Here is a 27929-nt window from a genome sequence, read left to right as displayed (position 1 = left end):
ACCCTACTGGTTCTGTTTCTCTGCAGAACCTTGACTAATAAATATAGGTATGAAATATCTGTACAGAGAAATAAAATATGCAAAATGATAATTGCTACTTTACTAGGATGGTACTTTGTGGGTTCCACACTATTAGTAATATTTTAAATCATAATTAAAAATACTCTGTTGTTAGATAACTCCAGGTATGTCAGATCTTTGTTAAAATATTACCTCATACCTAATATTAGAAAAATATTTCTTACAGAATACAAAGAAAAACGCTTTTACATTTATTCCAAAAAATCTATATAGTGTAAGTAGATGATGCTTCCATATGCATTATTCATAAATGAAAGGAGTTTGTATTGTTGATGCTGCCTAAAAAGACACAGGCATAAAGGTCACTGATACAAAGATGTAACTATATTAATACAGTAGCACTGATATGACTGAAAGTGCTTAGTTCATCTGGTTAATAAATAGCGCAGTAGATGGGTTATGGACTGCTTATAGACATTGTGTAGAAAGGAGGAAGGTCATGCACAGGAAGGATTACTTAAAAACAGGCAAGTATTTGATCTACGTATTTTCCTTTTTTAAAAAAACATAATGAGAAAAAAGGGGGAATCCACAATCCAGCTAACAAATATCTTCTACTAAAGGTATCAACAAGTCAAGGCCCAAAAAAGAATCAGGCAGTATCAGTTAAAAAATGTTTTTGGGCCGGGCGCGGTGGCTCAAGCCTGTAATCCCAGCACTTTGGGAGGCCGAGGCGGGTGGATCACAAGGTTGAGAGATCGAGACCATCCTGGTCAACATGGTGAAACCCCGTCTCTACTAAAAGTGCAAAAAAATTAGCTGGGCATGGTGGCACGTGCCTGTAATCCCAGCTACTCAGGAGGCTGAGGCAGGAGAATTGCCTGACCCCAGGAGGCGGAGGTTGCGGTGAGCCGAGATCGCGCCATTGCACTCCAGCCTGGGTAACAAGGGCGAAACTCTGTCTCAAAAAAAAAAAAAAAAAAAAAAAAAAATGTTTGTGATCTGCTTCTCTCTTGTATTGCTTATTTATTTAGCTTCCCAGGAAATTTGTGGTTTCGTGACCTTTGTTGGTCCATCTGTACCTTACGGACAGCACAGAGATGCTCTATTTCCCTTCCTTAGCATAGAAGTATAGCAGGTCAGGGCACAGTCCTATAGAGGTAGGTGCCTTTGATAGTGATGATTCATATATATATGAATCAGTGAAAAGATGGAAGGGATGATTCTAGATTACATGCATGTATAGAAGAACTACATAGCTACATTTTTTTTCTGAAAGTCACTAAGCTAAGGAGTATGATTAGATGCAAATATCTCATCTTGGTATCATAATACTACTGTCATAAGCTAATATATATTATTATATATACTAGAATATAAATAGCTAGCATGTACATAATGCTTACTGTGTGTCAAACTTATATATATTGTAGAACAATTTCTTCCTTTCTCTCTCTTTTTCTTTTTGAGACAGAGTCTCACGCTGTCACCCAGGCTGGAGTGCAGTGGTGCGATCTTGGCTCCCTGTAAGTTTCGTGTCCCGGGTTCAAGAGATTCTCCCTGCCTCAGCCTCCTGAGTAGCTGGCATTACAGGCGGCTGCCACCACGCCAAGTTAATTTTTGTATTTTTAGTAAGACGGGGTTTTGCCATGTTGGTCAGGCTGTTCTCAAACTCCTGACCTCAAATTACCTACCTGCCTCAGCCTCCCAAAGTGCTGGGATTACAGGCATGAGCCACTGCACTGGGCCCACATTATATACATTAACTCATTCATTCTTACAGAGGTAAGCTAACTTGCCAAAGGTCACACAGCTATTTAACTGACAGAGGCAAGATTCTCACTCTGGCTTCAGTTTCTTACCCTCAGCACTGCTGACATTTGGGATTGTATAGTTCTTTGCATTGGGGATCTGTCCTATAAACTGTAGGAGATTTAGCAGGATCTGTGGCTTCTACCCATTACATGCCAGTAGTACTATCTACTCCTACCCTCTCTGTTACGACAAGCAAAACTGTCTCCAGATATTGCCAAATGTTCTGTAGGAGGGAAAACTGCCTCTGGTTGAAAACTACTAATTTAATCTGTATATCATTTTCCAGAATTAAAAGTCTAACAGGAGAGAGAGAGAAATATATACGTATGCACCTATGTATTAAACAAAGTAGAAGTAGTAAATTTGTGCTAAGAAAATTCAAGGAGACAAGAAAAGGTTACTTTTGACTATTGAGAAGTTAGAAGAAACTTAAAGCAGATGGGAGTTAAGCTGAGACTTGAAACATAGCTTATATGCCTCTCTCTCTCTGCTCTTAATATTCTGTATAGATCTATTATCATTGTGTATATTCCCTGCATATCATCATCGTCATCATTTCTTTTTCTCTGTCTCTCAGCCTCCTGGCCCTTTGGGAGTAAGGTCTACTCCTTACTCATCTTTGTTACCTCCTTGACCTTTTACAGGGTTAGATATATTGTAAGTCCTCAGTAGATGCTCACTGAAAGAATGGATGGTACATAGGATGTGGAAACGTGAAAACAGGGATGAAAGGCATTGCTCTGCAAAGAAGTGAAGCCCAAAAGCACAAGATCTATCTAATAATCACTGGCTCCAGCCTGTGCATCTAAAAAAGAGGAGTCAGAAGGTAGTTGGGACCAGACTCTGGAGAGATTTTTATGTTTGGTCAAGGAATCTGTGCTTCATTGGGTACAAAAGGAGCAACTCAATGAAGGTTTTTGAGGGGAAAATCCCTCATGATCAAAGGTATGACATGACAAGGGTATTAATCTGACAGTGGCAGAAAGAATGGTCAAGAAGCAGGAATAAGAGTTACGAGAAATGACAGAAGTCCGAGAGAAGAGAAATGAGAACTTCGCCATAGTGCCAGCAATAGGGCTGAAGAGAAAATAACTAAAATGGCTAAACTTAGAAAGCAGACTTGAGAAATTCAGGCAATTAAGTGCATATGTGAAAAGGGAGGAACCAGAGATAGAGATAAAGAAAATGTGACATGGAAAGATGAGAGTCAAGGAAGCTCATTAATATAACTCCTGTAGGACAGAAATACATTTCTGTCCGTACAGTTGTAAAGTATGGAATGTAAACTCCATGCACAGAGGGATTTTGTCCTGTTCACCATTCCATCCCTACACCTAGCCCAACATTTAATATATAATAGTGATAGGTACTATTTTTTGGGTGCTATATATGTATATGACACTATATATATGTGTGTGTGTGTGTGTGTGTGTATATATATATATATATATATATATACACACACACACACACACACACACACACACATACACAACAGTATGTGTATATATATATATTGTCCTAAGCACTTTACAAGTATTATCTTATTTCACTTTCTTTTTTTTTTTTATGGATAAAAGGAAACATTTTTACTTGTTCTTTTTATTTAAGGTACAAAGAATAGTACATAAACTGAAATGTCCATCACGTAGACACAACAATTATTGATATTTTGCCACATTTGCTTCATTGATTTTATTATTATTATTTTTTTTTTGGCTAGAGCTCTTTAATAAAAATCACAGAAATACAATTTCACCCTTTAATAAAAATCACAGAAATACAATTTCACCCCTAAATATTTCACTCTGGATAAAAGCATTTCCTAAATCATAATGCTATCACACCTAACAGAATTAACAGCCCTGTTATCACCTAATGCCCTGCCACATTCATTTTCCTGAGTCAGAAATGTCTTTTTTGGGTTGGGCCTGGTGGCTCATGTCTATATTTCTAGCACTTTGGGAGGTCAAGGATGGAGGATCACCTGAGGCCAAGAGTTCAAAATTAGCTTGGTCTACATAGTAAGACTCAGTCTCTACTAAAAAAAAAAATTAAATTAAAATTGCCTGGGGCAGGTTGGGCACAGTGGCTCATGCCTGTAATTCTAGCACTTTGGGAAGTGGAGGCAGGAGGATCACTTGAGCCTAGGAGTTTGAGCCCAAGCTGGGCAACAAAGTGAGACCTCATCTCCTCAAAAAATCAAAAGTTAACTGGGTAGCAGGTGCCTGTAATTCCAGCTACTCAGGAGGCTGAAGCAGAAGAATCACTTGAACCCAGGAGGCAGAGGTTGCAGTGAGTCAAGATCGCGTCATTGCACTCTAGCCTGGGCAACAAAAGCGAAACCCCATCTCAAAAAGAATAAAAAGTTAACTGGGCATGGTGGCATGCATGCCTGGGGTTCCAGCTACTCAGGAGGCTGAGGTGGTAGGATTGCTTGAGCCTGGGAGGTCGAGGCTGCAGTGAACACGATCCTGTCGCTGCACTCCAGCCTGGGTAACAGAGGCAGACCCTATCTAAAAAAAAAAAAAAAAAAAAAGGCTAACTGTGATGGTGTGAGCCCATTATTCAGAGGCTGACGTGAGACAATCCCTTGAGCCCAGGAGTTCAAGTTCAAGGTTATGGTAAGCTATGATTGTGCCATTGCACTCTAGCCTGGGCAACAGGGTGAGACCTCATCTCTCAAAAAATTTAAAAAATTAAGTTAACTTTGGTGCATACAAACACATATAACTTCATCTTCATAGCTTTCATGCAAAATAAGTATTACGTCCATTTACACATGAGTTCAAGCCCACTACCAGACGTTAGTGGAATCTAGATATAAACCCAGATCCTTCTGGTTTAGTGTAGCATCCTGAGAGTTTAAGCATGTAACTGTGGACATCTCTTTTTTCATAGTCAGAGGGAAAAATAATACCTTATTACTTCCTGTGTATGTATAAAGCATTCCACTGACAAACCATTTATGGGGCTGGTTTTGTCAGTGATTGAAGGTACCCCTAGACATTTCTTATTTTTCTTTTTCTTTTTCTTTTTTTTTAAAGACGGGGTTTCAGCATGTTGGTCAGGCTGGTCTTGAACTCCCGACCTCAGGTGATCTGCCTGCCTTGGCCTCCAAAGTGCTTGGATTATAGGCGTGAGCCACCACGCCCAGCCACCCCTAGACATCTCTTTACCACAGGCTGATTCACCTTAACTAGGATACTTTTTTGTCTCAAAACTGTTTTCTTTTCTTTTTTTTTTTTTTTTTTTTTTTTTTTTTTTTGAGACGGAGTTTCGCTCTTTTTACCCAGGCTGGAGTGCAATGGTGCGATCTTGGCTCACCGCAACCTCCGCCTCCTGGGTTCAGGCAATTCTCCTGCCTCAGCCTCCCGAGTAGCTGGGATTACAGGCACACGCCACCATGCCCAGCTGAATATTTCACTTTCTAATAACCCTACAAGGTAAGTACTATTATTAACATCATATAGATAAGGCACCTGAGGCATAGAAAGGTTAAGCAAATTGCCTGAGTTCCTATATCCCTTAGGTGACAAAGCCAGATTCAACCCAGAGCCCATACATGATAAATATTTGTTGAAATATAAAATGGGATGATAATAAAATTATCATAATTGAGAAGGCTAACAATATTTTCTACCTCTTAATCCATTCGCTAAAGGGGAGATGAAAAGCCTTCAAAGATTTCTCTTACTGACCACAAGACACAAGTTGGGTGAGACACTACAGTCTGATGTGCAGATACCTCTCATCCAGCCATCTCTGGATCTCTGTGAAGAACTATGAACTGCTTTATGTGTGCTACATAGCTCCTTTTAGCAACACACCTGAGATTGTGTGGCTATGCACTTAAAAGCAACAAATCATAGATACCTCTGGGTTAAAAAATTATTTTTACCTATTGCCAAATATGACATAGATGATTTGTTCTCAAACTACGTCATGCATGAAGGGACTGATAAAACACAGGTGGCTGGGGGTCATATCTTCAGGGTGTCTGATTCAGTAGATCTGGGGTAGGGCCTGAGAACTTGCTTTTCTACAAAATTCCCAGGTGATGGTGATGCTGCTGATTGGAGGGACCAGACTTTGAGAACCACTAGGGAATACAATAGTGAGGAGGACAAACAGGGTTTCTTCCATATCAAATCTTCACTCCTGTTTATAAGATAAGATAACGTGACATATGAGAAGAACACAGAAAGAACAACAGAGCATAGAAGAAAGCTTCACCTCTACAGTAAAAGTTAGCCAGACAGTGAGGGGATGAGTTGAGTCAAAATAACATGAGTCTGGGTGAAAATACTTTTTGAAGCTGAAAGAAGAGAATGCACAGAGGTTAATAAGAAGGAAAGTATGTGGCATATCTCAGACACTGAAGTAAATTCAGAATGACTGAAGCACAGAGCTTGACAAAAAGACGGCTCAGGCAAGGCCGATAAAATAAGACCTTGAAGGCCATGCTCAGGAGTCAAGAGTTTATTCAGGGGACATGGAGAATCTGAGTAATTTTAAAGAGGAATAGAACAAGATCATATATTAGTTTTCAAAAGTGCACTGACTACAGTTTATCAGAATTGTTTTCACCACTGGTCATTTGTGATGGACTGAACTAAGGAGGAAGCAGTGAGAGCTAATATATGTAGACATATATGAGATACTAAAGAGGTAGAATCAAAAGAACTTAATCATAGATTTAGGAAATGGAGCCAGAGGTGAATGAAAAATTAAGAACGACACCTTAGACTTTTCCTTGTAAATTGGGGAAATGAGGGTCCGTTCACTTACAGGAAACACACTGGAAGGGAGAAAAGCTTCAGGGTACGAGAAAAACAATGAGTTTAATTTCAGATCTATTGAGTCTGAGATGCCTGTGGGGCATTCCAATGAACATTAAGTGGCTTTACATAAAAGTCAAGAGCATGGTTTTAGAGATATATATATTTGGGATCTGTCAGCAAATAGTCAATGACTTTTAGCCCTTAGAAAGAAGCAAGAATAAAAGCTGCAATCCCTTTATCCAGAAGAATATATAAAAACACATTTTTTGGTATGCATATAGTTTTTAAACTTTTAATGGCCTATTGAGCTTATTCCTCTGAAATCTGAGGGTATGAAGGAACTTAGGCTATGATCTGATATATAAAGCAATTGCACGAATTTACTTAGCCATAATTCACCACCAAATAAAGCTCAAAACAGCAGGCTATTTTCTAATTTTAAAATTAACACTTTCTCCACAACACATTACCTTCTACATTTCATTACACTTTAAATATTGAGTATATATACTTGGTTAGTTCCTAAGATATACATAAGTAGCTTAATAATGTATCTGACATCTTATTTAACTCTAAGCTACTTACTATAGGACTAGGAACACTAGTATACATATATTACAAACCAAAACATGTTCTAGTGCTCTAGAGGAGACCCACCAACTGCAGAATGGCCCTAGAGATCTGACAAAGTAGGATTATTTTGGGATCCATTTTGGTCCCCTAAGTCCTCTCTCATGGGGCTAAATTTCCATATTAGGAATTATACCTTTAAGTTAAGATGATATAGACTTAAAGACTACTAAGATGATAATGTATTATCTGACTGGAACAAAACATTAAGCCATTAACCCTCAATAACACTATCAGAAATTAGTTTTTTAGCTAGTGGAACATAGTGTGGTGAAGTGATAAAGACCTAAATTTCTATAATGCTTTTGTACCTATAAAAGTAATTTACAAATTCAACGCTATTCCCATCAAGCTACCAATGACCTTCTTCACAGAACTGGAAAAAAACACCTTAAACTTCATATGGAACCAAAAGAGAGCCCGCATAGCCAAGTCAATTCTAAGCAAAAGAACAAAGCAGGAGGCATCACACTACCGGACTTCAAACTATACTACAAGGCTACAGTAATCAAAACAGCATGGTACTGGTACAAAAACAGAGATATAGACCAGTGGAACAGAACAGAGGCCTCAGAGGAAATACAACATACCCACAACCATCCGATCTTCGACAAACCAGATAAAAACAAGCAATGGGGAAAAGACTCCCTGTTTAATAAATGGTGTTGAGAAAACTGGCTAGCCATGTGCAGAAAGCAGAAACAGGACCCCTTCCTGATACCTTACACCAAAATTAACTCCAGATGGATTAAAGACTTAAATATCAGACCTAACACCATAAAAACCCTAGAAGATAATCTAGGCAAAACCATTCAGGACATAGGTGTAGGCAAGGACTTCATGACCAAAACGCCAAAAGCAATGGCAACAAAAGCCAAAATAGACAAATGGGACCTAATCAAACTCCACAGCTTCTGTACGGCAAAAGAAACAGTCAGTAGAGTGAATCGGTAACCAACAGAATGGGAAAAAATTTTTGCAGTCTACCCATCTGACAAGGGGCTGATATCCAGAATTTACAAAGAACTAAAACAGATCTACAAGAAAAAAACAAACAAGCCCATTCAAAAATGGGCAAAGGATATGAACAGACACTTTACAAAAGAAGACATACAGGAGGCCAACAAACATATGAAAAAATGCTCATCATCACTGGTCATCAGAGAAATGCAAATCAAAACCACATTGAGATACCATCTCACACCAGTTAGAATGGCAATCATTAAAAAATCCAGAAACAACAGATGCTGGAGAGGATGTGGAGAAATAGGAACACTTTTACACTGTTGGTGGGAATGTAAATTAATTCAACCATTGTGGAAGACAGTGTGGTGATTCCTCAATGATCTAAAAATAGAAATCCCATTTGACCCAGCAATCCCATTACTGGGTATATATCCAAAGGATTATAAATCATTCTACTATAAGGACACATGCACACGAATGTTCATTGCAGCACTGTTTACAATAGCAAAGACCTGGAACCAACCCAAATGCCCAATGATGACAGACTGGATAAAGAAAATGTGGTACATATACACCATGGAATATTACGGAGCCATCAAAAACGATGAGTTCACGTCCTTTGTAGGGACATGGATGAACCTGGAAACCATCATTCTCAGCAAACTGACACAAGATCAGAAGATCAAACACCGCATGTTCTCACTCATAGGCGGGTGTTGAACAATGAGAACACATGGACACAGGGAGGGGAGCACTACACACTGGGGTCCGTTGGGGGGAAATGGGGGATGGATGGGGGTGGGGAGGTGGGAAGAGATAGCATGGGGAGAAATGACCGATACAGGTGAGGGGACGGAAGGCAGCAAACCACACTGCCATGTGTGTACCTATGCAACAACCTTGCATGTTCTTCACATGTACCCCAAAACCTAAAATGCAATAAAAAAAATTACTTCAAAAAAAAAAAAACTTTAGTACTTGGTATCATCTTTTATTGTGGTAAAAGAAACCACCTGAGATAAAATTTACTGGCCAGGCATGGTGGCTCATGCCTGTAATCCCAGCACTTTGGGAGGCCAAGGTGGGCTGATCACAAGGTCAGGAGATGGAGACCATTCTGGCCAACATGGTGAAATGCTGTCTCTACTAAAAATTCAAAAATTAGCTGGGCGTGGAGGTGCGCACCTGCAGTCCTAGCTACCTGGGAGGCTGAGACTCACTTGAACCTGGGAGGCAGAGGTCGCAGTGAGCCACAATTGCGCCACTGTACTCCAGTCTGGTGACAGAGCAAGACTGTCCTAAAAAAAATTTAAATTTACCATCTATCTTTAAATATATACTTTAGTAGTAGTGTTAAGTGTATTTACATTGTTGTGCAACAGTCTTGGAACTTTTTCATCTTGCAAAACTAAAACTCTATACTCACTAAACACGAATTTTTCCCTCTACCCTCTCTGCCAGTCCTTGGCAATCACCTTTCTACTTTTTGTTTCTATGGTTTCGACTACTTTAGATACTTCATATGAGTGGCATCACATAGTGTTTGTCCTTTTGTAATTGGCTTATTTCACTTAGCATAATGTCTTCCAGGTTCATCCATGTTGTAGCATGTGACAAGACTGCCTTTTACGTAAACCTGCATAATATTCATTGTATGTACATGCCACAGTTTTTTAATCCATTCATCTGTCAATGAAATTTTGGGTTGCTTCCAGCTCTTGGCTATTGTGAATAACATTGCTATAAACATAGGTGTGCAAATATCTTTTTGAGTTCCTACTTTAAATTCTTTTGGATATATATACTCAGAAATGGGGTTGCTGGATCACATTGTAATTCTATTTTAAAAATTTTAAGAAACCTTTATACTGCTTTCCATAGTAACTATAAAATTTTACATTCTCATCAACAACACACAAGGGTTTCAGTTTCTCCACATCCTCCCCAACAGCTGTTATGTCCTGTTCTTTTGGTAGTAGCCATCCTAATGGATGTAGATGGTATCTCTATCTCTACAACCCTAACATTTAACATTTTCAACTTAATTATATGATTACATGTTGGACTCTGTCACTAGACAATCCTAGAGTTTCTTTTTCAGTGGCACAGAGTCCTGGCATATAACAAACATTTGTCAAATTTATGAATGAATGAATAAAAACAGGGGACAGGGGATGGATTAATGAGATTTAACACAGGGTATATACTGTATAGTGTGATTAAGGGAATTTGGTCATTTTTTTGGTCAAGTGAACGTTCAGGTTTCTGCTAAGCTTGGGTAAGTAGATTTACTATTATTGGCCTTCTAAAGATGATCCTTGATTTTCAAAAAGCACAGAGATGGTAGGGGCAATAATTCTTGACATTTAGACTACAAATTAGTGGTAACAAACAACATTAGTTTTTCAGGAACATGGTACAAATTTCTGGTGCACGTCAATATTTTTGAACAGAAAGCACAACAGGAATTTGATTCAAGCTCCATTCCATCAAATTGATTTCAAAAGAACTGTCAAATAAGTACACCTACTGCAGGCAAGCAGGAAGCAGAAAATTACCCAAAAAAGCCAGAGGATCAAAAAGCTTAGTGTGGCCTGTATAAACCTGTCTACTCAATTAAAGCAATGTTATCTTGAAAAGTAAAGTTTTAAGGTAAATAAATGAAAATGGCTATTTACATAGTTGATAGGGAGTTTTTTCATACAAACATATGTGTACAGTTTACAAAACACTTTTAAGTGTAATCGTGTAATTCTTCTGAATGAAGAGAACATTTTCATATATCAAGAGTGCTAGGCACTGAGCATTATAAAACAATTTATATGTCATCAACAGCAAGCATTTGTTGAGGGCTAGTTAATAGTATATTCTTAACTCATGAAAGTCATTAAGTCCAGCTACTCTCCTCACTTTCAAAATGCCCTTGCCATTTTAAAACCAGAATACTGTGCTAGATGACCTTTGCTTCATGCTATAAATACGATAAAAAAACTTGATTTTCTGGCCAGGCACAGTGGCTCATGTATGTAATCCCAGCACTTTGGGAGGCTGAGGTGAGCAGATCATGAGGTCAGGAGCTTGAGACCAGCCTGACCAACATGGTGAAAGCCCATCTCTACAAAAAATACAAAAATTAGCCGGGTGTGGTGCCGCATGCCTGTAATCGCAGCTACTCGGGACGCTGAGGCAGGAGAATTGCTTGAACCCGGGAGGCGGAGGTTGAGGTGAGCCAAGAGTATGCCACTGCACTCCAATCTGGGCGACAGAGCGAGACTCCATCTTAAAAACAAAACAAAACAAAAACCAAAAAATAAACAAACAAAAAGCTGATTTTCTTTGTATTTAGAATTACACTTAAGACTTTGAGGCATGAGATAAGCTAGAAGTTCCAATTAGACAGACTAAGATATCAACTTTAACATGATAATGGCAACAACCCCACACCCATTTCATCCCCAATATTGCTTCTAAATACTTGGCAAAATAATCAAGTGGCTTTAGTCATTTTCCCAAACATGTGGTCTAGTAGTTATTCCTAAACATAGGGTTAACTTGTTTGGGGATCTAGACATCACAAGGCAAACTGGGAAACCTCTCAGCAAGTCAGAAAAGCACTGTGCACCTCAAATTTCTACTAAGCACTTTAAAAATTTTATTGTGGATTTTAAATGCTTACAGAAAGAATTCATGATACCTATGCACACATACCATACCTACTTCCAATGTTCTAATCTCTCTTTTACAAGAGTATTAAATGAATCATACAGTGTACAGAATGACTGCATCCTGTTTAAATAAAAATGAATAACTATATATGTATACTATTTATATTATCTAACTTAATAAAACATTACCAGTACACTTGAATACCTTCACGATACATAACAATGACCAAGACTATATCCACTCTGTAACATACAAAAAGTTCTTTTCAAATACTGTATCTTTTGTAATGGGAAATTTCTTAGGCTAATGCCTTAAGCATTACCGCCTTTCAATGGTTGCTTGTACCTCTCAAAATTCTTAAGCAGTTCATGGAATATAAAAGGTAGATAAACTTAAATCTGAATTCACTCTACCAATTCTAGTCAGTCTTTTTTCAGATACATAATTGTTGGTTCAAATCAAGATGCCTTCCTTTAGCTTAATCATCACATACACACTCATACTCATCCAAATTCAGTGTCTGAAAAGAAAAATACAATTGTCAGCAGAAAGAAATTAGTAGAATTCCTTTAGATGGCAATTAGATAATGTATATTAAAGTTCAACATATATATACTTTTTAACAATTTTGCTATTAGGAAATTACTAAGTTAATTTTTACACTTATGTGGAATGATATATGGGAAATAATGTTCATAGCTAATTCTGAATTCTCTGGAGATCCCCACAGCCCTAAATTACCCACAGCCTGGTATATAACACAATTATCCAGTGCCTGCTATAAAACATGGTGTATATGCCGAAATTTTTTTTTCATAACTTTGACAATAAATTTAGGTCTTGTTCTGAAATCAGTTATATCACCATAGTCATATCGGATACTTCTATTATAAACCTTCACTTCTTCATTATGCCATCAAATAAATCATTACATCATTTTCAGTTCTTTTCTATAGAGTATTAAAACTCCCTGGCTGGGCATGGTGGCTCATGACTGTAATCCCAGCACTTCGGGAGGCCGAGGCAGGAGAATCACTTGAGGTCAGGAGGTCGAGACCAGCCTGGCCAACATGGTGAAACACTATCTCTACTAAAAACACAAAAATTAGCCGGGCCTGCTGGCACATGCCTGCAATCCCAGCTACTTGGGAGGCTGAGGCAGGAGAATTGCTTGAACCTGGGAGGTGGAGGTTTCAGTGAGCCAAGATTGCGCCACTGCATTCCAGCCTGGGCAAAGAAGCAAGACTCCATCTCAAAAAATCAAAACAACAACAACAACAACAACAACAACAAAAACCCACACAACCTTCCCAAATAGAGTCCCACAAAATCTTTCTTCCCCAATAGTTATCTACTTTTGTCAAACTTCACCTCCAAAATCACAAATTATATCAGCCATGCTCCTAAAAATATGATAGATCCCCACCTCCTAAGAAGAAAGTCTCAAGTTCGGACATTCAAAGATCATCCTCCTTCTGACCTAGAGCCTTTCTTCCTTCCTTTAACCACATCCTTCTAGGTAGTAATGTTCTAGCCTAGCCAATCTAACCAACGATTCCCCAAACACAGTGGAAAATTTCTTACCTCTTATCATTACCCGTACCAATTACTCTGAGTAGGATGCCCTTTCTACCTATTTTTATTGATCTGGAGTTTATTCATTCTTCATAGCCTAACACAAATGCTACCCCTTCTCTGTGATATCATTCTACACTAAAAATTAATTGCTCCTTTTGTAGATTCACAAGATGCTACCATTCTCCATAGGATTTATTTTATCCTGCCAAATATTATAGATCACAGGTCCACCTTCAGCCCCATACCAGTCCCATGGCCTGTTAGGAACCAGGCTGCACAGCAGGAGGTAAGAGGTAGGCAAGTGAGCACTACCACCTGAGCTCTGCCTCCTGTCAGATCAATGGTGACATTAGATTCTCATAGGAGTGTGAACCCTATTATGAACTGCACATGTGAGGGATTGAGGTTGCATACTCCTTATGAGAATCTAAAGCCTGATATTCTGAGGTGAAACAGTTTCATGCTAAAATCATTCCCCTCCACCACCTCATCCTTGGAAAAACTGTCTTCCATGAAACCAGTTTCTGGTGCCAAAAAGGATGAGGACCACTGTAATAGATTGTTCTGTACATGTTAATCAGGGTCAACTTTCTAGTTACTTTTATATCTTCCTCAGCACAGTGTTTAATACATAGCAGGTATTTAACAAGTATTTGTAAACATGCACTTATAATGGCTAACTTTTTTCATATTATTTCACAGATCTATAAATCTTTACAAAACAATTTGAATTCTTAAATAACATAACTATGAACTTCTTGGAATACACGACCATTTAAAACTCAATAGATTTTTCAGAGGATTGAAACAGAGTAGCCCATTGTCATTATTTGATTTATCCCCACCCAAAGAAAAAACAAAATCAAACAAAACAAATTTAATAGTTACCTTTTCAACATCTGAGAGAGAAGTTAGTGATTGATTTTGAAGAACCTCTGGTGCAGTAAATGCTCGAAGATCCTGATTGGAAATATTTTCATCTGTAAATGACACATTACCAGATGGCAGCAACAGGAGAGACCATGGAGAAATGATGAAGCCAAGTGCAGCAGGATCAGCGAGGCTTACTGGTTTGGAATTGCAAAAAATTAAAGAAGAAGAAGACAATTGCTCAAAATTATAATCAGAGGAAATAACTATCATTTCAATGGACAACTCAGCCTATTTGTATAGATGTTAATGAGTTTACACACATCAAATAAACATGCTACAAAAGATTGGGTTTCATATAAATACAACAGGTAGCATTATTAACAACAATGTCATGATTTGGCTTAACCTATCAAAATCTGAATGGTAGATCCTAGAAACTAGAAATAGAACCCTTTCTTTGTTGGTCATAAGAATTAAACTTGGTTCAAATGTTTTATCACAGTGATATATAGATAGGGATAAGGATCAGTAGTTCCTAAACTTTTTTTGAATTACGCATTCCTTTAAGAAATTGGTGAAATGTATGGTTTCTCTCTCAAGGACATTACCCATAAATATAAAGCTCTGTATAAATTCTGAAGTTTTATGGATCCACTTATAGCCCATTTATAGATCCCAAGGTAAAATTCTTAAACTATAGTGTTCAGAAATGGATAGAAATCAATTCCTTTGAAAATTCGTCATATTAGGCATTCACAAGGTTTCTAACTACAATGAAATGTCTTGAGTCAAAGTATATATTTGGCTTGAATTCAGATTTTATCTTATTTACATTTGTTCATTATTTCACTAGCATTTCAGGCAGATTGTTTTATACTACACAATGTGATCAATGGGGTCTCTTAACTTTTGTTTTAATGCTTGGCTGTATAGATGCCTAAGAGCTCACATCTAAGCGTATTAACAAAAATACATTCCCTAGACACCAGTAGGCCTCCATCGAAAAGTAAAGTTTTATATTAGGCTCAACAAGACAGACTGATTAGAAGAAACTTTATTTTGTCCCTCATATCAAAAGGAAGTTAATACAGTTTTTAAGAAAACTGCTAGGTGAACTTAAGATAATAGCTACCGAAAAATCACAAAAGACTGAAATTCCTTTGTTCAATCTGAATAGGTTATACTGATAACACTCTGTCACATAAGACATTGACAGAAGTCATGGAAAAGTTTATCATACAGTATCTATATTTTCCTGAAAACAATCAGAACTGACTTTTTCTTCTAATCAGAATAGAATCATTCTTTCTTTCTGATTTTTTTACCTTTACCTATCATCAACATGATCAGAATATGACTTACGATTAAAAGTAAAACTATTAAAAGTCATTCCTCCTCGGAAGGTTAAAAATCTGCATTTTTATGACTCTGAGACATGTCTTTTTTTTTTTTTTTTTTTTTTTTGAGATGGAGTTTCATTCTTGTTACCCAGGCTGGAGTGCAATGGCACGATCTCGGCTCACTGCAACCTCCGCCTCCTAGGTTCAGGCAATTCTCCTGCCTCAGCCTCCTGAGTAGCTGGGATTACAGGCACGTGCCACCATGCCCAGCTAATTTTTTGTATTTTTAGTAGAGACGGGGTTTCACCATGTTGACCAGGATGGTCTCGATCTCCTGACCTCGTGATCCACCCGCCTCAGCCTCCCAAAGTGCTGGGATTACAGGCTTGAGCCACTGCGCCCGGCTTGAGACATGTCTTTAATAATGGTGTCAAAGAAGAAAAATGTGTTTGAATGCATCTTTTAATCAGTCAGTACATCTTAGGTTGCACTGAAGTGGTGTTATAGACCCATGGTCCTCAAAGCCTTAACCAATCACATATCAGACTTCTGAATCGTGGCCCACAATTGCTATGGCTAAATACATTTCAATGAATCATCACAGCTCATACTCCTAGGTATATGTTGTCGCATTTTATAGTCACTATACAAGTTTTCTGTTAAAAGCCACCTCTTAGTTTTTTCATACATAGACAACACACACTCTAGCTAGAAAAGAACAGACAAGGGAAAGAACAATCTTTCCCTTACCAAAAGATACTATTCAAAACTGTGAGATTTCACATTACAGACATTGCAAAACAATCTAAAATCAATTTCAGTCAAATTATCAACTAAGGGGAACAAACACTAGGAGACCAATTAGGAAGACCATGCAGTAAAGATGATGACCGCCTATAACCACAGTGTTAGCAGTAGAGGTTGTGAGAACTTGCTGGAAACAGAAGATATTTTAGAGGTAGTGACAACAGAATTTCCTGACAGGCTGGACTTATGAGTGACGCAAAAAGAGGACTCTGGATGGCATCAAAGTTTTGATCTGACTAATTGGAATGACAAAATGCCATCAACTGAGATTGTCTAAAATACTGCAGGCTGCTGAGGTGGGGGTTAGGAGGTGGTGGCAGGAATTAGAACTTTGGGACCTATTACATTTAAGATATCGGTTATATCTTCAAATGGGGATGTCGAGTAGGCAACCGGATCTGAAATGTGGGATAAAGATCAGAACTGCATATGTATTTTTGGAGTCACTAGCCTACTAAATGGTATTTAAAGCCTTGTGACTTAATGAGGTCACCAAACAACAACAAAAAAGAGTTAAGATAAAAAAGAAAGTAAGACCAAGGATTGAGCCCTGGGTTATTCCAACATGAAGACTGCTCCTTCTCAGTCTTTTTTCCCAGGTTCTCCCTCTTCTTTTGGGCACTGATGCAAGTATAGTACTGTAACATCCCTCTAACACTTCTTTTACTCATTACTGCCAATCTCCACCCCACTATGTTAATTAATTCTACTTACTAGACTTTCTGTCCAGTTCTCCAGTACCTAAGTCCTGAAGCTAAGTTAGGAAGCTGAGATTCTGTCATGGCTAATTCCTGATTGTCTTTCTTTTGGAGGCAAAATTATGATTTTGGGTGTAACTGTTACCATTTCAAATTTTATAAATGATTGCAGATCACAGCTAACACAGAGGTCTGAATGCCACCTAGAAGCCTAAATGTTATGCCCTGTCCTATCATTCTGGTATCCACCTAGACCAGAAAAGGGCTTACTGCATTCCTCCTCTTCATTCCTGGCTACAGACTGACCCTCTCTCCTTCTCAGCATGGTAGCACCAATTAGAAACTGCTGAAGGTGAAAGCAATTCATAATTCCTTATCACTCTGAAATGAAGAGATTTATTCACTTACCAGCAGAACCAAGGTCAGTAAACCAATTATTACTCTGTTAAGAACTATATATATTTCTCTTTTTTTATTAAGTCATATTTTGTTTTTAATTGACACATAATCACACTTATTTATAGGGTACAGTATAATGTTCTGGTACATGTATACAATGTGTAATGATTATATATTTCAACTTTTATACAATATGTTTTTGTTTGCTTTTATTGAACATCTAAAGTATATCATTATTTTAAGCACTATACATATTAACATCTTTTTCCCAACACTACAGGTCATTTGCTAATAGAGTCTAAAGTATTACTGGTGAGATAATATGTACATAAATAAATACAAGATAGAAAGTATTAGGTATCTAAGAAAAAAAGGTAATACAAAAAAGAGTTTGGAGGACAGCAAAGTTACTTCAACTACAATAAAGAATTAATTTCCTTTTTTATATGTGGCTCTTTAAGACAGGTAAGACTTGACCATGGCTAACGTTAGGATTCTAAAAACAAGAAGTGGCCAAAGCAAAGGCATGTGGTCAGGAAATTACTAAGTTTGTACAAGAAACAGCAAGAATTTTGGGCAGAGAAATGATGAAGAGCAGTAAGAAACAGAATTACCAAGGAGGCTCATACTTTTGCTTGTTAAAAAAAAAAAAATATATACACAGGTTGGGTGTAGTGGCTCACGCCTGTAATCCCAGCACTTTGGGAGGCTGAGGTGGGCAGATCACCTGAGGTCAGGAGCTCAAGACTAGCCTGGCCAACACAGAGAAACCCCATCTCTACTAAAAAAACCCAAACAAACCAAAATTAGCTGGGCATGGTGGCAGGCACCTGTAGTCCCAGCTACTTGAGAGGCTGAGGCAGGAGAATCACTTGAATCCAAGAGGCAGAGGTTGCAGGGAGCCAAGATCAGGCCACTGAACTCCAGCCTAGGTGATAGAGCAAGACTCTACCTCAAAAAACAAAACAAAACAAAAATCCACACATGCACATAGAAATGAGAAATTACAAAAATATTTTCAAATGTGTTTTAAATGGCTTGTAATAAAGTTAAAGCAACTGTGACAACAAACCACATTGCTGTCAAATTCCCTAAACACACACATGACATTTAAGTATGGATTCTTGAAAAAACATAGTCAAACTACAGAAAATATTTGTAAATAATTTTAAAGGGTTATGCAAACCTGCAAGTGAGGGGAACTAATTTAGAGTTGTGGCTAGAATCAGCCTTTAATTCACTCATCTTGTCTAACTAACTAAAAGGAGGAAATTTAAAGCCAATGTATTTAAAATCCCTTAAAAAATGCTAACAAAGGCCGGGCGCGGTGGCTCAAGCCTGTAATCTCAGCACTTTGGGAGGCCGAGGCGGGTGGATCACAAGGTCAAGAGATCGAGACCATCCTGGTCAACATGGTGAAACCCCGTCTCTACTAAAAATACAAAAAATTAGCTGGGCATGGTGGCGCGTGCCTGTAATCCCAGCTACTCAGGAGGCTGAGGCAGGAGAATTGCCTGAACCCAGGAGGCGGAGGTTGCGGTGGGCCGAGATCGCGCCATTGCACTCCAGCCTGGGTAACAAGAGCGAAATTCTGTCTCAAAAAAACAAACAAACAAAAAAGCTAACAAAAGAATATTTAAAAATGAGATTCTAGAAGATTGTATGTCCATGTACTGTTTTAATTGTATGCTGACTGCATTCAAGAATGCTATCATTATGAAAAAGTAAATCTGAAATGAATTGATTTCAGTAGTCAAATGGTTATAGTTACAGATTTTATCAACATTCCACAGAAAAATTGCTTAAACGGAATTTCAAGCAGCTAGAGGCAAGGTTAAGGATAAGCAAAAATTTGATTTGCAGAGAAACATCTTAGAGCTTCTTTTCAATGTTCTTTTAAACTGAGATCATTTTATGTTCATCCATTTTTTTTCCCTGAGGGTTCTTGCCATTTTCTTTAGATTGTCCCCTTAATTTATTTTTCATCTTCCACTTATAGTATTAAAAATTAGGGAAATAACTTTAGCTAGACAACAAACATGGTAAGGAAACACTAATCAAAAGTATCAGAAAATCATTTTGAGACTTAGAACAACGACATCATTTTGATCTGAAAAAATCCCTTTACCTATTCAAGCACAAGAAGTTGTACTCTTTCTATTTTATATGTTCTATTAGGGTGTCTGGCAAAAATGTATGCAGAGGCCACTGTTCTAAACTCTGAAAGATTTGATAAAGTCCCTCTGTAATATGGAATTCTCTCAAAAATTCAGTTCACATGTTCATAACAATTTATCAAACATCTAATATAACAAAGCACAAACATAAAATGAATGGTTAGAATAGTCCCCCTACATCTTAACATTTTCTTGATAGTAAGGTTTATGATACATTATTTAAGGTCCACTGGAAATTGTAGCATATGTTTGAAGTTGATTACAAAATAAAGCTGTATAAATTCTTCAAAAGTTCTGTTAATACTAAAAAAACAAAAAACAACAACAAAAAACTTTTGTTTCTCTAATACCATACAGAATAGAATAGCAACCCCTTATTGAAAATAAAATTGTGTAAATAATTGAAATCGATATCTACAATAATGTAAACTGATGATCATATTCTCTTTTTAAGTACATTTTACATGCAAATTTTACATTTTACATGTAAACTTTTACATTACATGTAAAATGTATTTACATTTTACATGTAAATACATTTTACATGTAAATTTTCTTGGTATAACTAATCATGCAACATCATTTAATAAACTCCTATAAGCCCTTGGTTCTCAAGAATTTATATTCTGGTAGTAGTTGGTCCCAGACCTTGCTAATCATCCGAATCCCTAAACTCACCTAGAAGATTTAGAAAGATACATATATAGGAGTTAAAAAGGAATTATTTAGGCAGATAGGATACGGAAGTCCTCGGTGAGGTTTTTCTTTAATGAAAAGCTGCACCGAAATCATCTCCCTTTCTAACAAAGAGTAGCCTGTAAAACTGAGCTGCAGACAGACAAGCAAGTTGGAAGCTTGCGCTAGTGAATACTGGCAGCTGTACCAACAGGAAAAGGTTTCCTGGGACTAGGCATATTCAAAATGGCGGCTCCATCTTCACTTCTCTTTGCCAGCCACCTGTACAGCAAGGTGCAGACAACATGGTGCCAGTCACATGGAAAGCCCATTTGCATAAAAAGATTAGGGTGGGGTGGCCAGCCTTCCCTATGTACTATGTAAATAAACATCACACCTGGTCCTGCCAATCTGTGGGCCCTATGTAAATCAGATACCACCTCCTCAAGCCTGCCTATAAAATTTGGTGCACTCCCATTCCAGGCTGGAATTCCCATTCAGGAGTCTCTTTCTCTTCTCTCTCTCTAGAAAAAAAGAAAATGTTTTTGTAATCTTGTTTCCACATATTTCTTCCAGAAAAAAAGTGGCTTAAAAATACAAATCATAATTTCCTTAAATATCAAGTACAATGCCATTATAATCATCTAAGTGAAATATTTGCAAAAAATGAATTTGTTTCCCATTTTAAATCTATACCACAGGTACACAACCTTTTTAAGTTCCCTTCCAGGGAGAGCGGGAGAGACAGAAGAGAGAGAGAGAGAGCAGTTCTCCTTCCTCTTTTTTTTTTCTGTTTTTTTTTTTTTTTTTTTTTTGCCTTGAACAGGTTTTATTAAAGAGTGCAGACTGCACTTTTGTTGATACTATTTTTCTCTCTAAGTTCTTTATGCTAACATTTCCAGTGGTGGGAACTACAAGTACTACTAGTCATCTTCATTCTTTGCATTACCAAAGAGTTCCTCTTTCTCCATCTTGTTCTGAAGGATGAACAAAAGCTTCAGGTGTACGTAACAGAACATAAACTGCAGCACGAAGACCACCAATGTTCACCCAGACTGTATCCACCTTTCGCCATACATGTCGCATTCCAGATAATGCCTTGGTAAAGCACTTTGTGTCTTGAGTGAGTAGTACAGCTCGGCCTGTGGTAGGTGTGCAGACACGGCTCATCTCCCGTAGGCAAGCTGGATAAAGGTTCCAGTTTCTCTTCTTGGATCCTATCCTTTTTCCAAATGGCAAATCTGTTACAATAATATCCACAGAGCCAGTTCTCAATGGCAGATTGCAGATATCCCACTGAACAGCATCTATGGGCAAGCCCCAGGATGGTTTGCCTTCTTTAATTTGGCTCTTGGTCAATAAAGATGCGATGTTATTTGCTGCCCTATTCACTGCCAGTGGGTTATTATCACCAGCAATGTGGAAACAGTCAGACCATTCAGTAGCCCCCTCTATTGGTATTGCCCCTGTTCCACACATTGGATCGACTATTATATCATAAGGCAGAGGATCACAGAGCCTGAGCATCCCATAGGCAAGAGTTGATCTAAGAGTTGTAGGTCCAAAATGTGTGATATTTCTTCGGTGGAGACTCTCTTCAGTCAATGCAATCCCCACAATGACTTCATTATCATGGATGTTCAAAAGAACCTCCACATCAAAGTTGGTCATGTCGGCCTTCCACTTAAAATAATCTTGAACAGCACCCCCAAAATCTCTTGCAGCCTCATTTGAAGTAAAGCAATGTTTATCTCCTGCCCTGTTGCATGTGACTCTAAACTTTAGCACTTGAGGTTCAGTTTCTTCTTTTGAGCTTTCATCAGTCTCATCTTTGCAAGATGCCAAATCATCACCTACTAATGTTGATACCTCCTCTCTGATGGCTGGATTTTCATAATAATCTAAGATATGAGAATCTAAAGCATGGCTAGTGAAGTCTTTTTTATCATTTCTCTGATCGATTTTGACTTCTTGTCCATTATTAATCTTCCCTTTACTTGAATTCTGATTTATCTTTTTGCGCTTTGCTTTTTTCTTTTTAAAACTGTCATTAATTTTCCACACTTTTAAGGGGTTTGACCATGGAAGTTTTCCAGCCAAGTCTTCAAAATCCTTTAGAACTTCTTCCTTTGTTTTTTTGAACTGGTAATCTTGGAACTCCTGAACCACCACAAATAAGTTATCGACTGATCTCAGACAATGAACCTCTGGTTCTCATGAAGGTTCACATCTAGGAGTTGGTTAGTGGCTTCTTCAATGTCACACATGTTGGCTGTGCTTCTGAGGTTCCTAACACTGTCCCTTTAAAAGCAGTACTGTCCCTTTAAAAGCAGTACTGTCCCTGTAATCCTGACACTTTGAGGTAGCTGGATCGCCTGAGGTCAGGAGTTCAAGACCAGCCTGGGCAACATGGTGAAACCCCCGTCTCGGCTGTCTGCGAAGACTCTTTCAGCTCCCGCACTCCATTGGCCTCTCGCGCTCAGGTCACGCTCCTTTTTTCTTTTTCTTTTTTTTTTTTTTTTTTTTTTTTTTTTGAGACGGAGTTTCGCTCTTGTTACCCAGGCTGGAGTGCAATGGCGCGATCTCGGCTCACCGCAACCTCCGCCTCCTGGGCTCAGGCAATTCTCCTGCCTCAGCCTCCTGAGTAGCTGGGATTACAGGCACGCGCCACCACGCCCAGCTAGTTTTTTTTTTTGTATTTTTAGTAGAGACGGGGTTTCACCATGTTGACCAGGATGGTCTCGATCTCTTGACCTCGTGATCCACCCGCCTCAGCCTCCCAAAGTGCTGGGATTACAGGCTTGAGCCACCGCGCCCGGCTTTTTTTTTTTGAGACAGAGTTTCGCTCTTGTTACCCAGGCTGGAGTGCAATGGTGCGATCTCGGCTTACCGCAACCTCCGCCTCCTGGGTTCAGGCAATTCTCCTGCTTCAGCCTCCTGAGTAGCTGGGATTACAGGCACGTGCCACCACGCCCAGCTAATTTTTTTGTATTTTTAGTAGAGACGGGGTTTCACCATGTTGACCAGGATGGTCTCAATCTCTTGACCTCATGATCCACCCACCTCGGCCTCCCAAAGTGCTGGGATTACAGGCTTAAGCCATGGTGCCCGGCCCCTCCTTCCTCTTTCTTTTGCCTATTAAACCTCTGCTCCCAAACTCATTCCTTATGTGTGTCCATGTCCTTAATCTTCTTGGCACAAGGCTATGAACCTTGGGCATTTACCCCAGACAACAATGCCAGTTCAATAATAGAGAAACTGTCAGTTTCATTTAATTCTTTTTATAGTAGCTGACTTCAGTAATTTGGTATGTAGTCTCATTATTGAGAGACAATACAGTGTAAGCCAGAATCCCTGGGTTCAAATCCCAGGTTTGATATTTATGGTTTATACAGTGATCTGCAGTAAGTTATTTAGCCCCTCTGTGCCTAAATTTCTTTATTTACAAAAATCATTGTCACATCATAGATAAGGCAATAGTGAGGATTAATGAAAAAACAGAAACAAAAACAAAAAACCAGAGACTTAAGGAAGTTCCTGGCATATAGCAGTAAGTGCCATATAAAAGTGGTGACCACTATTATTTAAAACTTTTTCTCAAAGATACCAGACATAGACTATACATCTAAGAAAAGTCACCACTCAAATTTGTCCTCAATCACCTACTTAGCACTTCCCTCCCATAGAATACAAACAGTGTATTATCCATGACAAGCACTGTAGTTTTAGAATAGACCTAATTCTCAAACTGTTCTATTCTAGATCTTTGGAAATTTATTTTGGCATCTTTTACTTAGAAATAATGTTAGAAGCCGGACACAGTGGCTCATGCCTATAATCCCAGCCCTTTGGGAGGCCGAGGCGGGTGCATCACGAGGTCAAGAGATCGAGACCATCCTGGTCAACATGGTGAAACCCTGTCTCTACTAAAAATACAAAAAAATTAGCCGACCATGGTGGTGCACGCCTGTAGTACCAGCTACTCAGGAGACTGAGGCAGGAGAATTGCTTGAACCCAGGAGGCGGAGGGTGCGGTGGGCCGAGATCGCGCCATTGCACTCCAGCCTGGGTAACAAGAGAGAAACTCCGTCTCCAAAAAAAAAAAAAGAAATAATGTTAGAAATACAAATTATTTAAAGTACAAAGTATCCTAAAATATCAATTTGTTCTTTAATTAAAATTCCTTGGGAAATATCCTTTTTATAAGTATTCTGTTTATTATTTACTACATGGCATTCCTAGTTAGCATAGATCCTCAATTTAGAACAATTGCTTTAAGATTTGAGGATCAAACCAATTAGTGCTTATTGAGTAACTACATTTGTCAAATTGGTGCTTTACTATACATACTCATTATTTTAGGTAAAACATGACTTATTAAATGAAGACTTTTTTTCGAATGCATATAATCAGGACAGTATCAGCATACAGTTTTAGAAATTTTTATTTGTAATACAAGTTGCAATATTCTAACAACATGAACTCAAGCAAACTTGTTACTCCAAATTGATCTGTTTTAAGAATAGGAAATCAAAGATATTTTTATTTTTATTTATTTATTTTTTTTTGAGATGGAGTTTCACTCTTGTTACCCAGGCTGGAGTGCAATGGCGCGATCTCGGCTCATTGCAACCTCCGCCTTCGGGGTTCAGGCAATTCTCCTGCCTCAGCCTCCTGAGTAGCTGGGATTACAGGCACGCACCACCATGCCCAGCTAATTTTTTGCACCTTTAGTAGAGACGGGGTTTCACCATGTTGACCAGGATGGTCTCGATCTCTTGACCTCGTGATCCACCTGCCTCGGCCTCCCAAAGTGCTGGGATTATAGGCTTGAGCCACCGCGCCCGGCCTATTTTTATTTCTTAATGACGACATTAGCCACACAAACACACACATTTTCTTTTTAAAATGACTAAACACATGCAAGCTGCTTGGCCAAACCACAACCACTGGAATCTTGGTATGGCTTCTGATCAATTAAGTAATTGTGTTTGTTATGTACTTGCAAGACTCTTAAGGTTCCAGACCTATGCTACTTGGCAACAAAACAGTAATGAAACAAGTGATATATAGACAATCTATATTAGTAAAACCAAATTGGTTATTATTAAAAGTAACAAGGCTTAAGTGATTGGACAATGTGGACAGAGGGAAGCAGATCTCTTGCTGTCTTCTTCAGCAAGCCTGCTTGGCCACCCGATTCAAGCAGCACAGAAGTTGTAGCAGTTCCTTTCATTCCTCCCTCCTTTCTTATTATATGCTGAGGAACCTGCTCACTTTATTCCTTTGATTTACTATGTTCTTCCTCTTTGATTTGCCTTTCACTTTCACCTTTTCCACCAATCTGCTTTATGCTTACCATCAATAAAAACTGTATCTCCCCAAATTATAAGCCAAAATACTGAAAAAAAGTTTTTGTGGGAGAATGCTGGGAAGATGGCCGCCTAAGAACAGCTCAGGACTTCAGCTCCCAGTGAAAGTGCAGAGGGTGAGTGGACGCCGCATTTCCAGATGAACTCTTATTGCCCACAGACCAGGAGATACCCAGGCAGAGGGGTCGCCAGCGTTGCAGTCCCAGCCGGTGCGGCTGTTTTGGCCCCCGCAGGGCTGATTCCGCCCGCGCGGCTGCTGTGACCACGCCCTGTTGCTGCGGTTCTCCGTACAAAAGCCACTGATCTGGGAGCCCTCTTAGCTGGCGAGCAGAGCCCTGAGACGGCAGAGTTGCCCACTCATCTGAAATAGCGAGTCAGGCCAGGAGATTCCTAGGCAAAAAATCCGCCAGGAGCCGACGCCGCAGTTCGAGCCGACTCCGTGAGTCGCAGCACGGGAGATCCCGGCGCCTTTTCAACAAGGGACCGGAACGCGGGGTCGTTCAACTTAAAAGAAAAGACTCTGAGTCAGGGAGCCAGGTGATCAGGCTCGGTTGGTCCCACCCCTCCACCCCCAACAACAACGAAAACAAAAACAGTAATTGGAAACCCTCTGGGCTGAGCCCTCCAAACCAAGCACAGCTGAACCGGGACGGTCCGGCTCGGTGGGGGAGGGGCTTCCGCCATTACTGAGACTCTCCACCACTAGGAGGCAGGCTGCCGTTGCCGAGGCAACCCGCCGTTGCCGAGGCAACCTGCCACAACAGAGAGAGTCCCCCGTAACAGAGGCGGGGCCACCATTGCCAAGACAGTTCTAACTACGCCCATATAAAAAGGGCTCAGGGCAGCTGGGCGGAGCCCACAGCAGCTCAGCAAAGCCCCTGCAGGCAGGCAGTGGTTAGGCATGCTGCTAGCTGGGCGGGTCACCCCTGAAAGAAAAATCAAAAAAGGCAGTAGTGCAACGGAAACTCATAAAGCTCCAACTCCCTGGGACAGAGACAGACAACAGGTGGATAAACCCACAAAAATGGGAAGAAACCAGCGTAAAAAGGATGAAAACTCCCGAAACCAGAACACCTCTCCTCCTAAAAGGGATCACAACTCCTCACCAGCAAGGGAACCAGACTGGATGGAGAAGGAGGGTGATGAAATGACAGAATCAGACTTCAGAAGGTGAGTAGTAAGAAACTACAGTGAGCTAAAAGAACATGTTCTAACCAAACACAAAGAAAAGAGGAACCTTGAAAAAAGACTGGACGAACTGCTGACGAGAATGGACAGCATAGAGAGGAGTATAAGTGAATTGATGGAGCTGAAAAACGCAACACGAGAACTTCGTGAAGCATGCACAAGCTTCAACAGCCGAATTGACCAAGCAGAAGAAAGGATATCAGAGGTCGAAGATCAACTCAATGAAATAAAAAGAGAAGGCAAGAACAGAGAAAAAAGAACAAAAAGGAATGAACAAAATCTTCAAGAAATGTGGGACTATGTGAAAAGACCTAATCTACGTCTGATAGGTGTACCTGAATGTGATGAAGAGAATGAATCCAAGCTGGAAAATACTCTTCAGGATATTATCCAGGAAAACTTCCCCAACCTAGCAAGGCAGACCAATATTCAAATCCAGGAAATACAGAGAACACCACAAAGATATTCCTCAAGAAGAGCAACCCCAAGGCACATAATCGTCAGATTCACCAGGGTTGAAACGAAAGAGAAAATGCTAAGGGCAGCCAGAGAGAAAGGTCGGGTTACCCACAAAGGGAAGCCCATTAGACTCACAGCAGATCTCTCAGCAGAAACCCTACAAGCCAGAAGAGAGTGGGGGCCAATATTCAACATCCTTAAAGAAAAGAACTTTCAACCCAGAATCTCCTATCCAGCCAAACTAAGCTTCATAAGTGATGGAAAAATAAAATCCTTTGTGAACAAGCAAGCACTCAGAGATTTCATCACCACCAAACCTGCCCTACAAGAACTCCTGAAAGAGGCTCTACACATATAAAGGAACAACCTGTACCAGCCACTCCAAAAACACACCAAATGGTAAAAGAGCATCAACACAATCAAGAATCTGCATCAACTAACCAACAAAACAGCCAGGTAGCATCAAAATGACAGTATCAAA

General features: G+C 39.2%; 1 protein-coding gene and 1 pseudogene across 11 annotated transcripts in view; both read right to left on the bottom strand.

Moving 5' to 3' along the window:
• The window catches only part of PTPN13 (protein tyrosine phosphatase non-receptor type 13), a 220927-nt gene that overhangs the window by 127903 nt on the left and 65095 nt on the right, over positions 1 to 27929 (bottom strand). For 9 of the 11 annotated variants that reach the window (XM_010334771.3, XM_003923981.3, XM_003923980.3 and 6 more), the window contains exon 3: positions 14349 to 14527. The exons of 1 other annotated variant lie outside the window; for it this stretch is intronic. In XM_010334771.3, the coding sequence (XP_010333073.2) occupies positions 14349 to 14527 (179 nt within the window). Of the gene's footprint in view, positions 1 to 12295; positions 12403 to 14348; positions 14528 to 27929 lie in introns of those variants that run through there. One more of the 11 variants, XM_074396401.1, reaches the window with a different exon arrangement.
• Positions 21363 to 23174, bottom strand: LOC120363589 (tRNA (guanine(6)-N(2))-methyltransferase THUMP3 pseudogene; annotated as a pseudogene).

This window comes from Saimiri boliviensis, chromosome 3 (assembly GCF_048565385.1).
Source record: "Saimiri boliviensis isolate mSaiBol1 chromosome 3, mSaiBol1.pri, whole genome shotgun sequence".
Classification (NCBI taxonomy): Eukaryota; Metazoa; Chordata; class Mammalia; order Primates; family Cebidae; genus Saimiri; species Saimiri boliviensis.
Note: the sequence above shows the minus strand (reverse complement) of the source record. Positions and strands in the feature narration are given on the sequence as shown.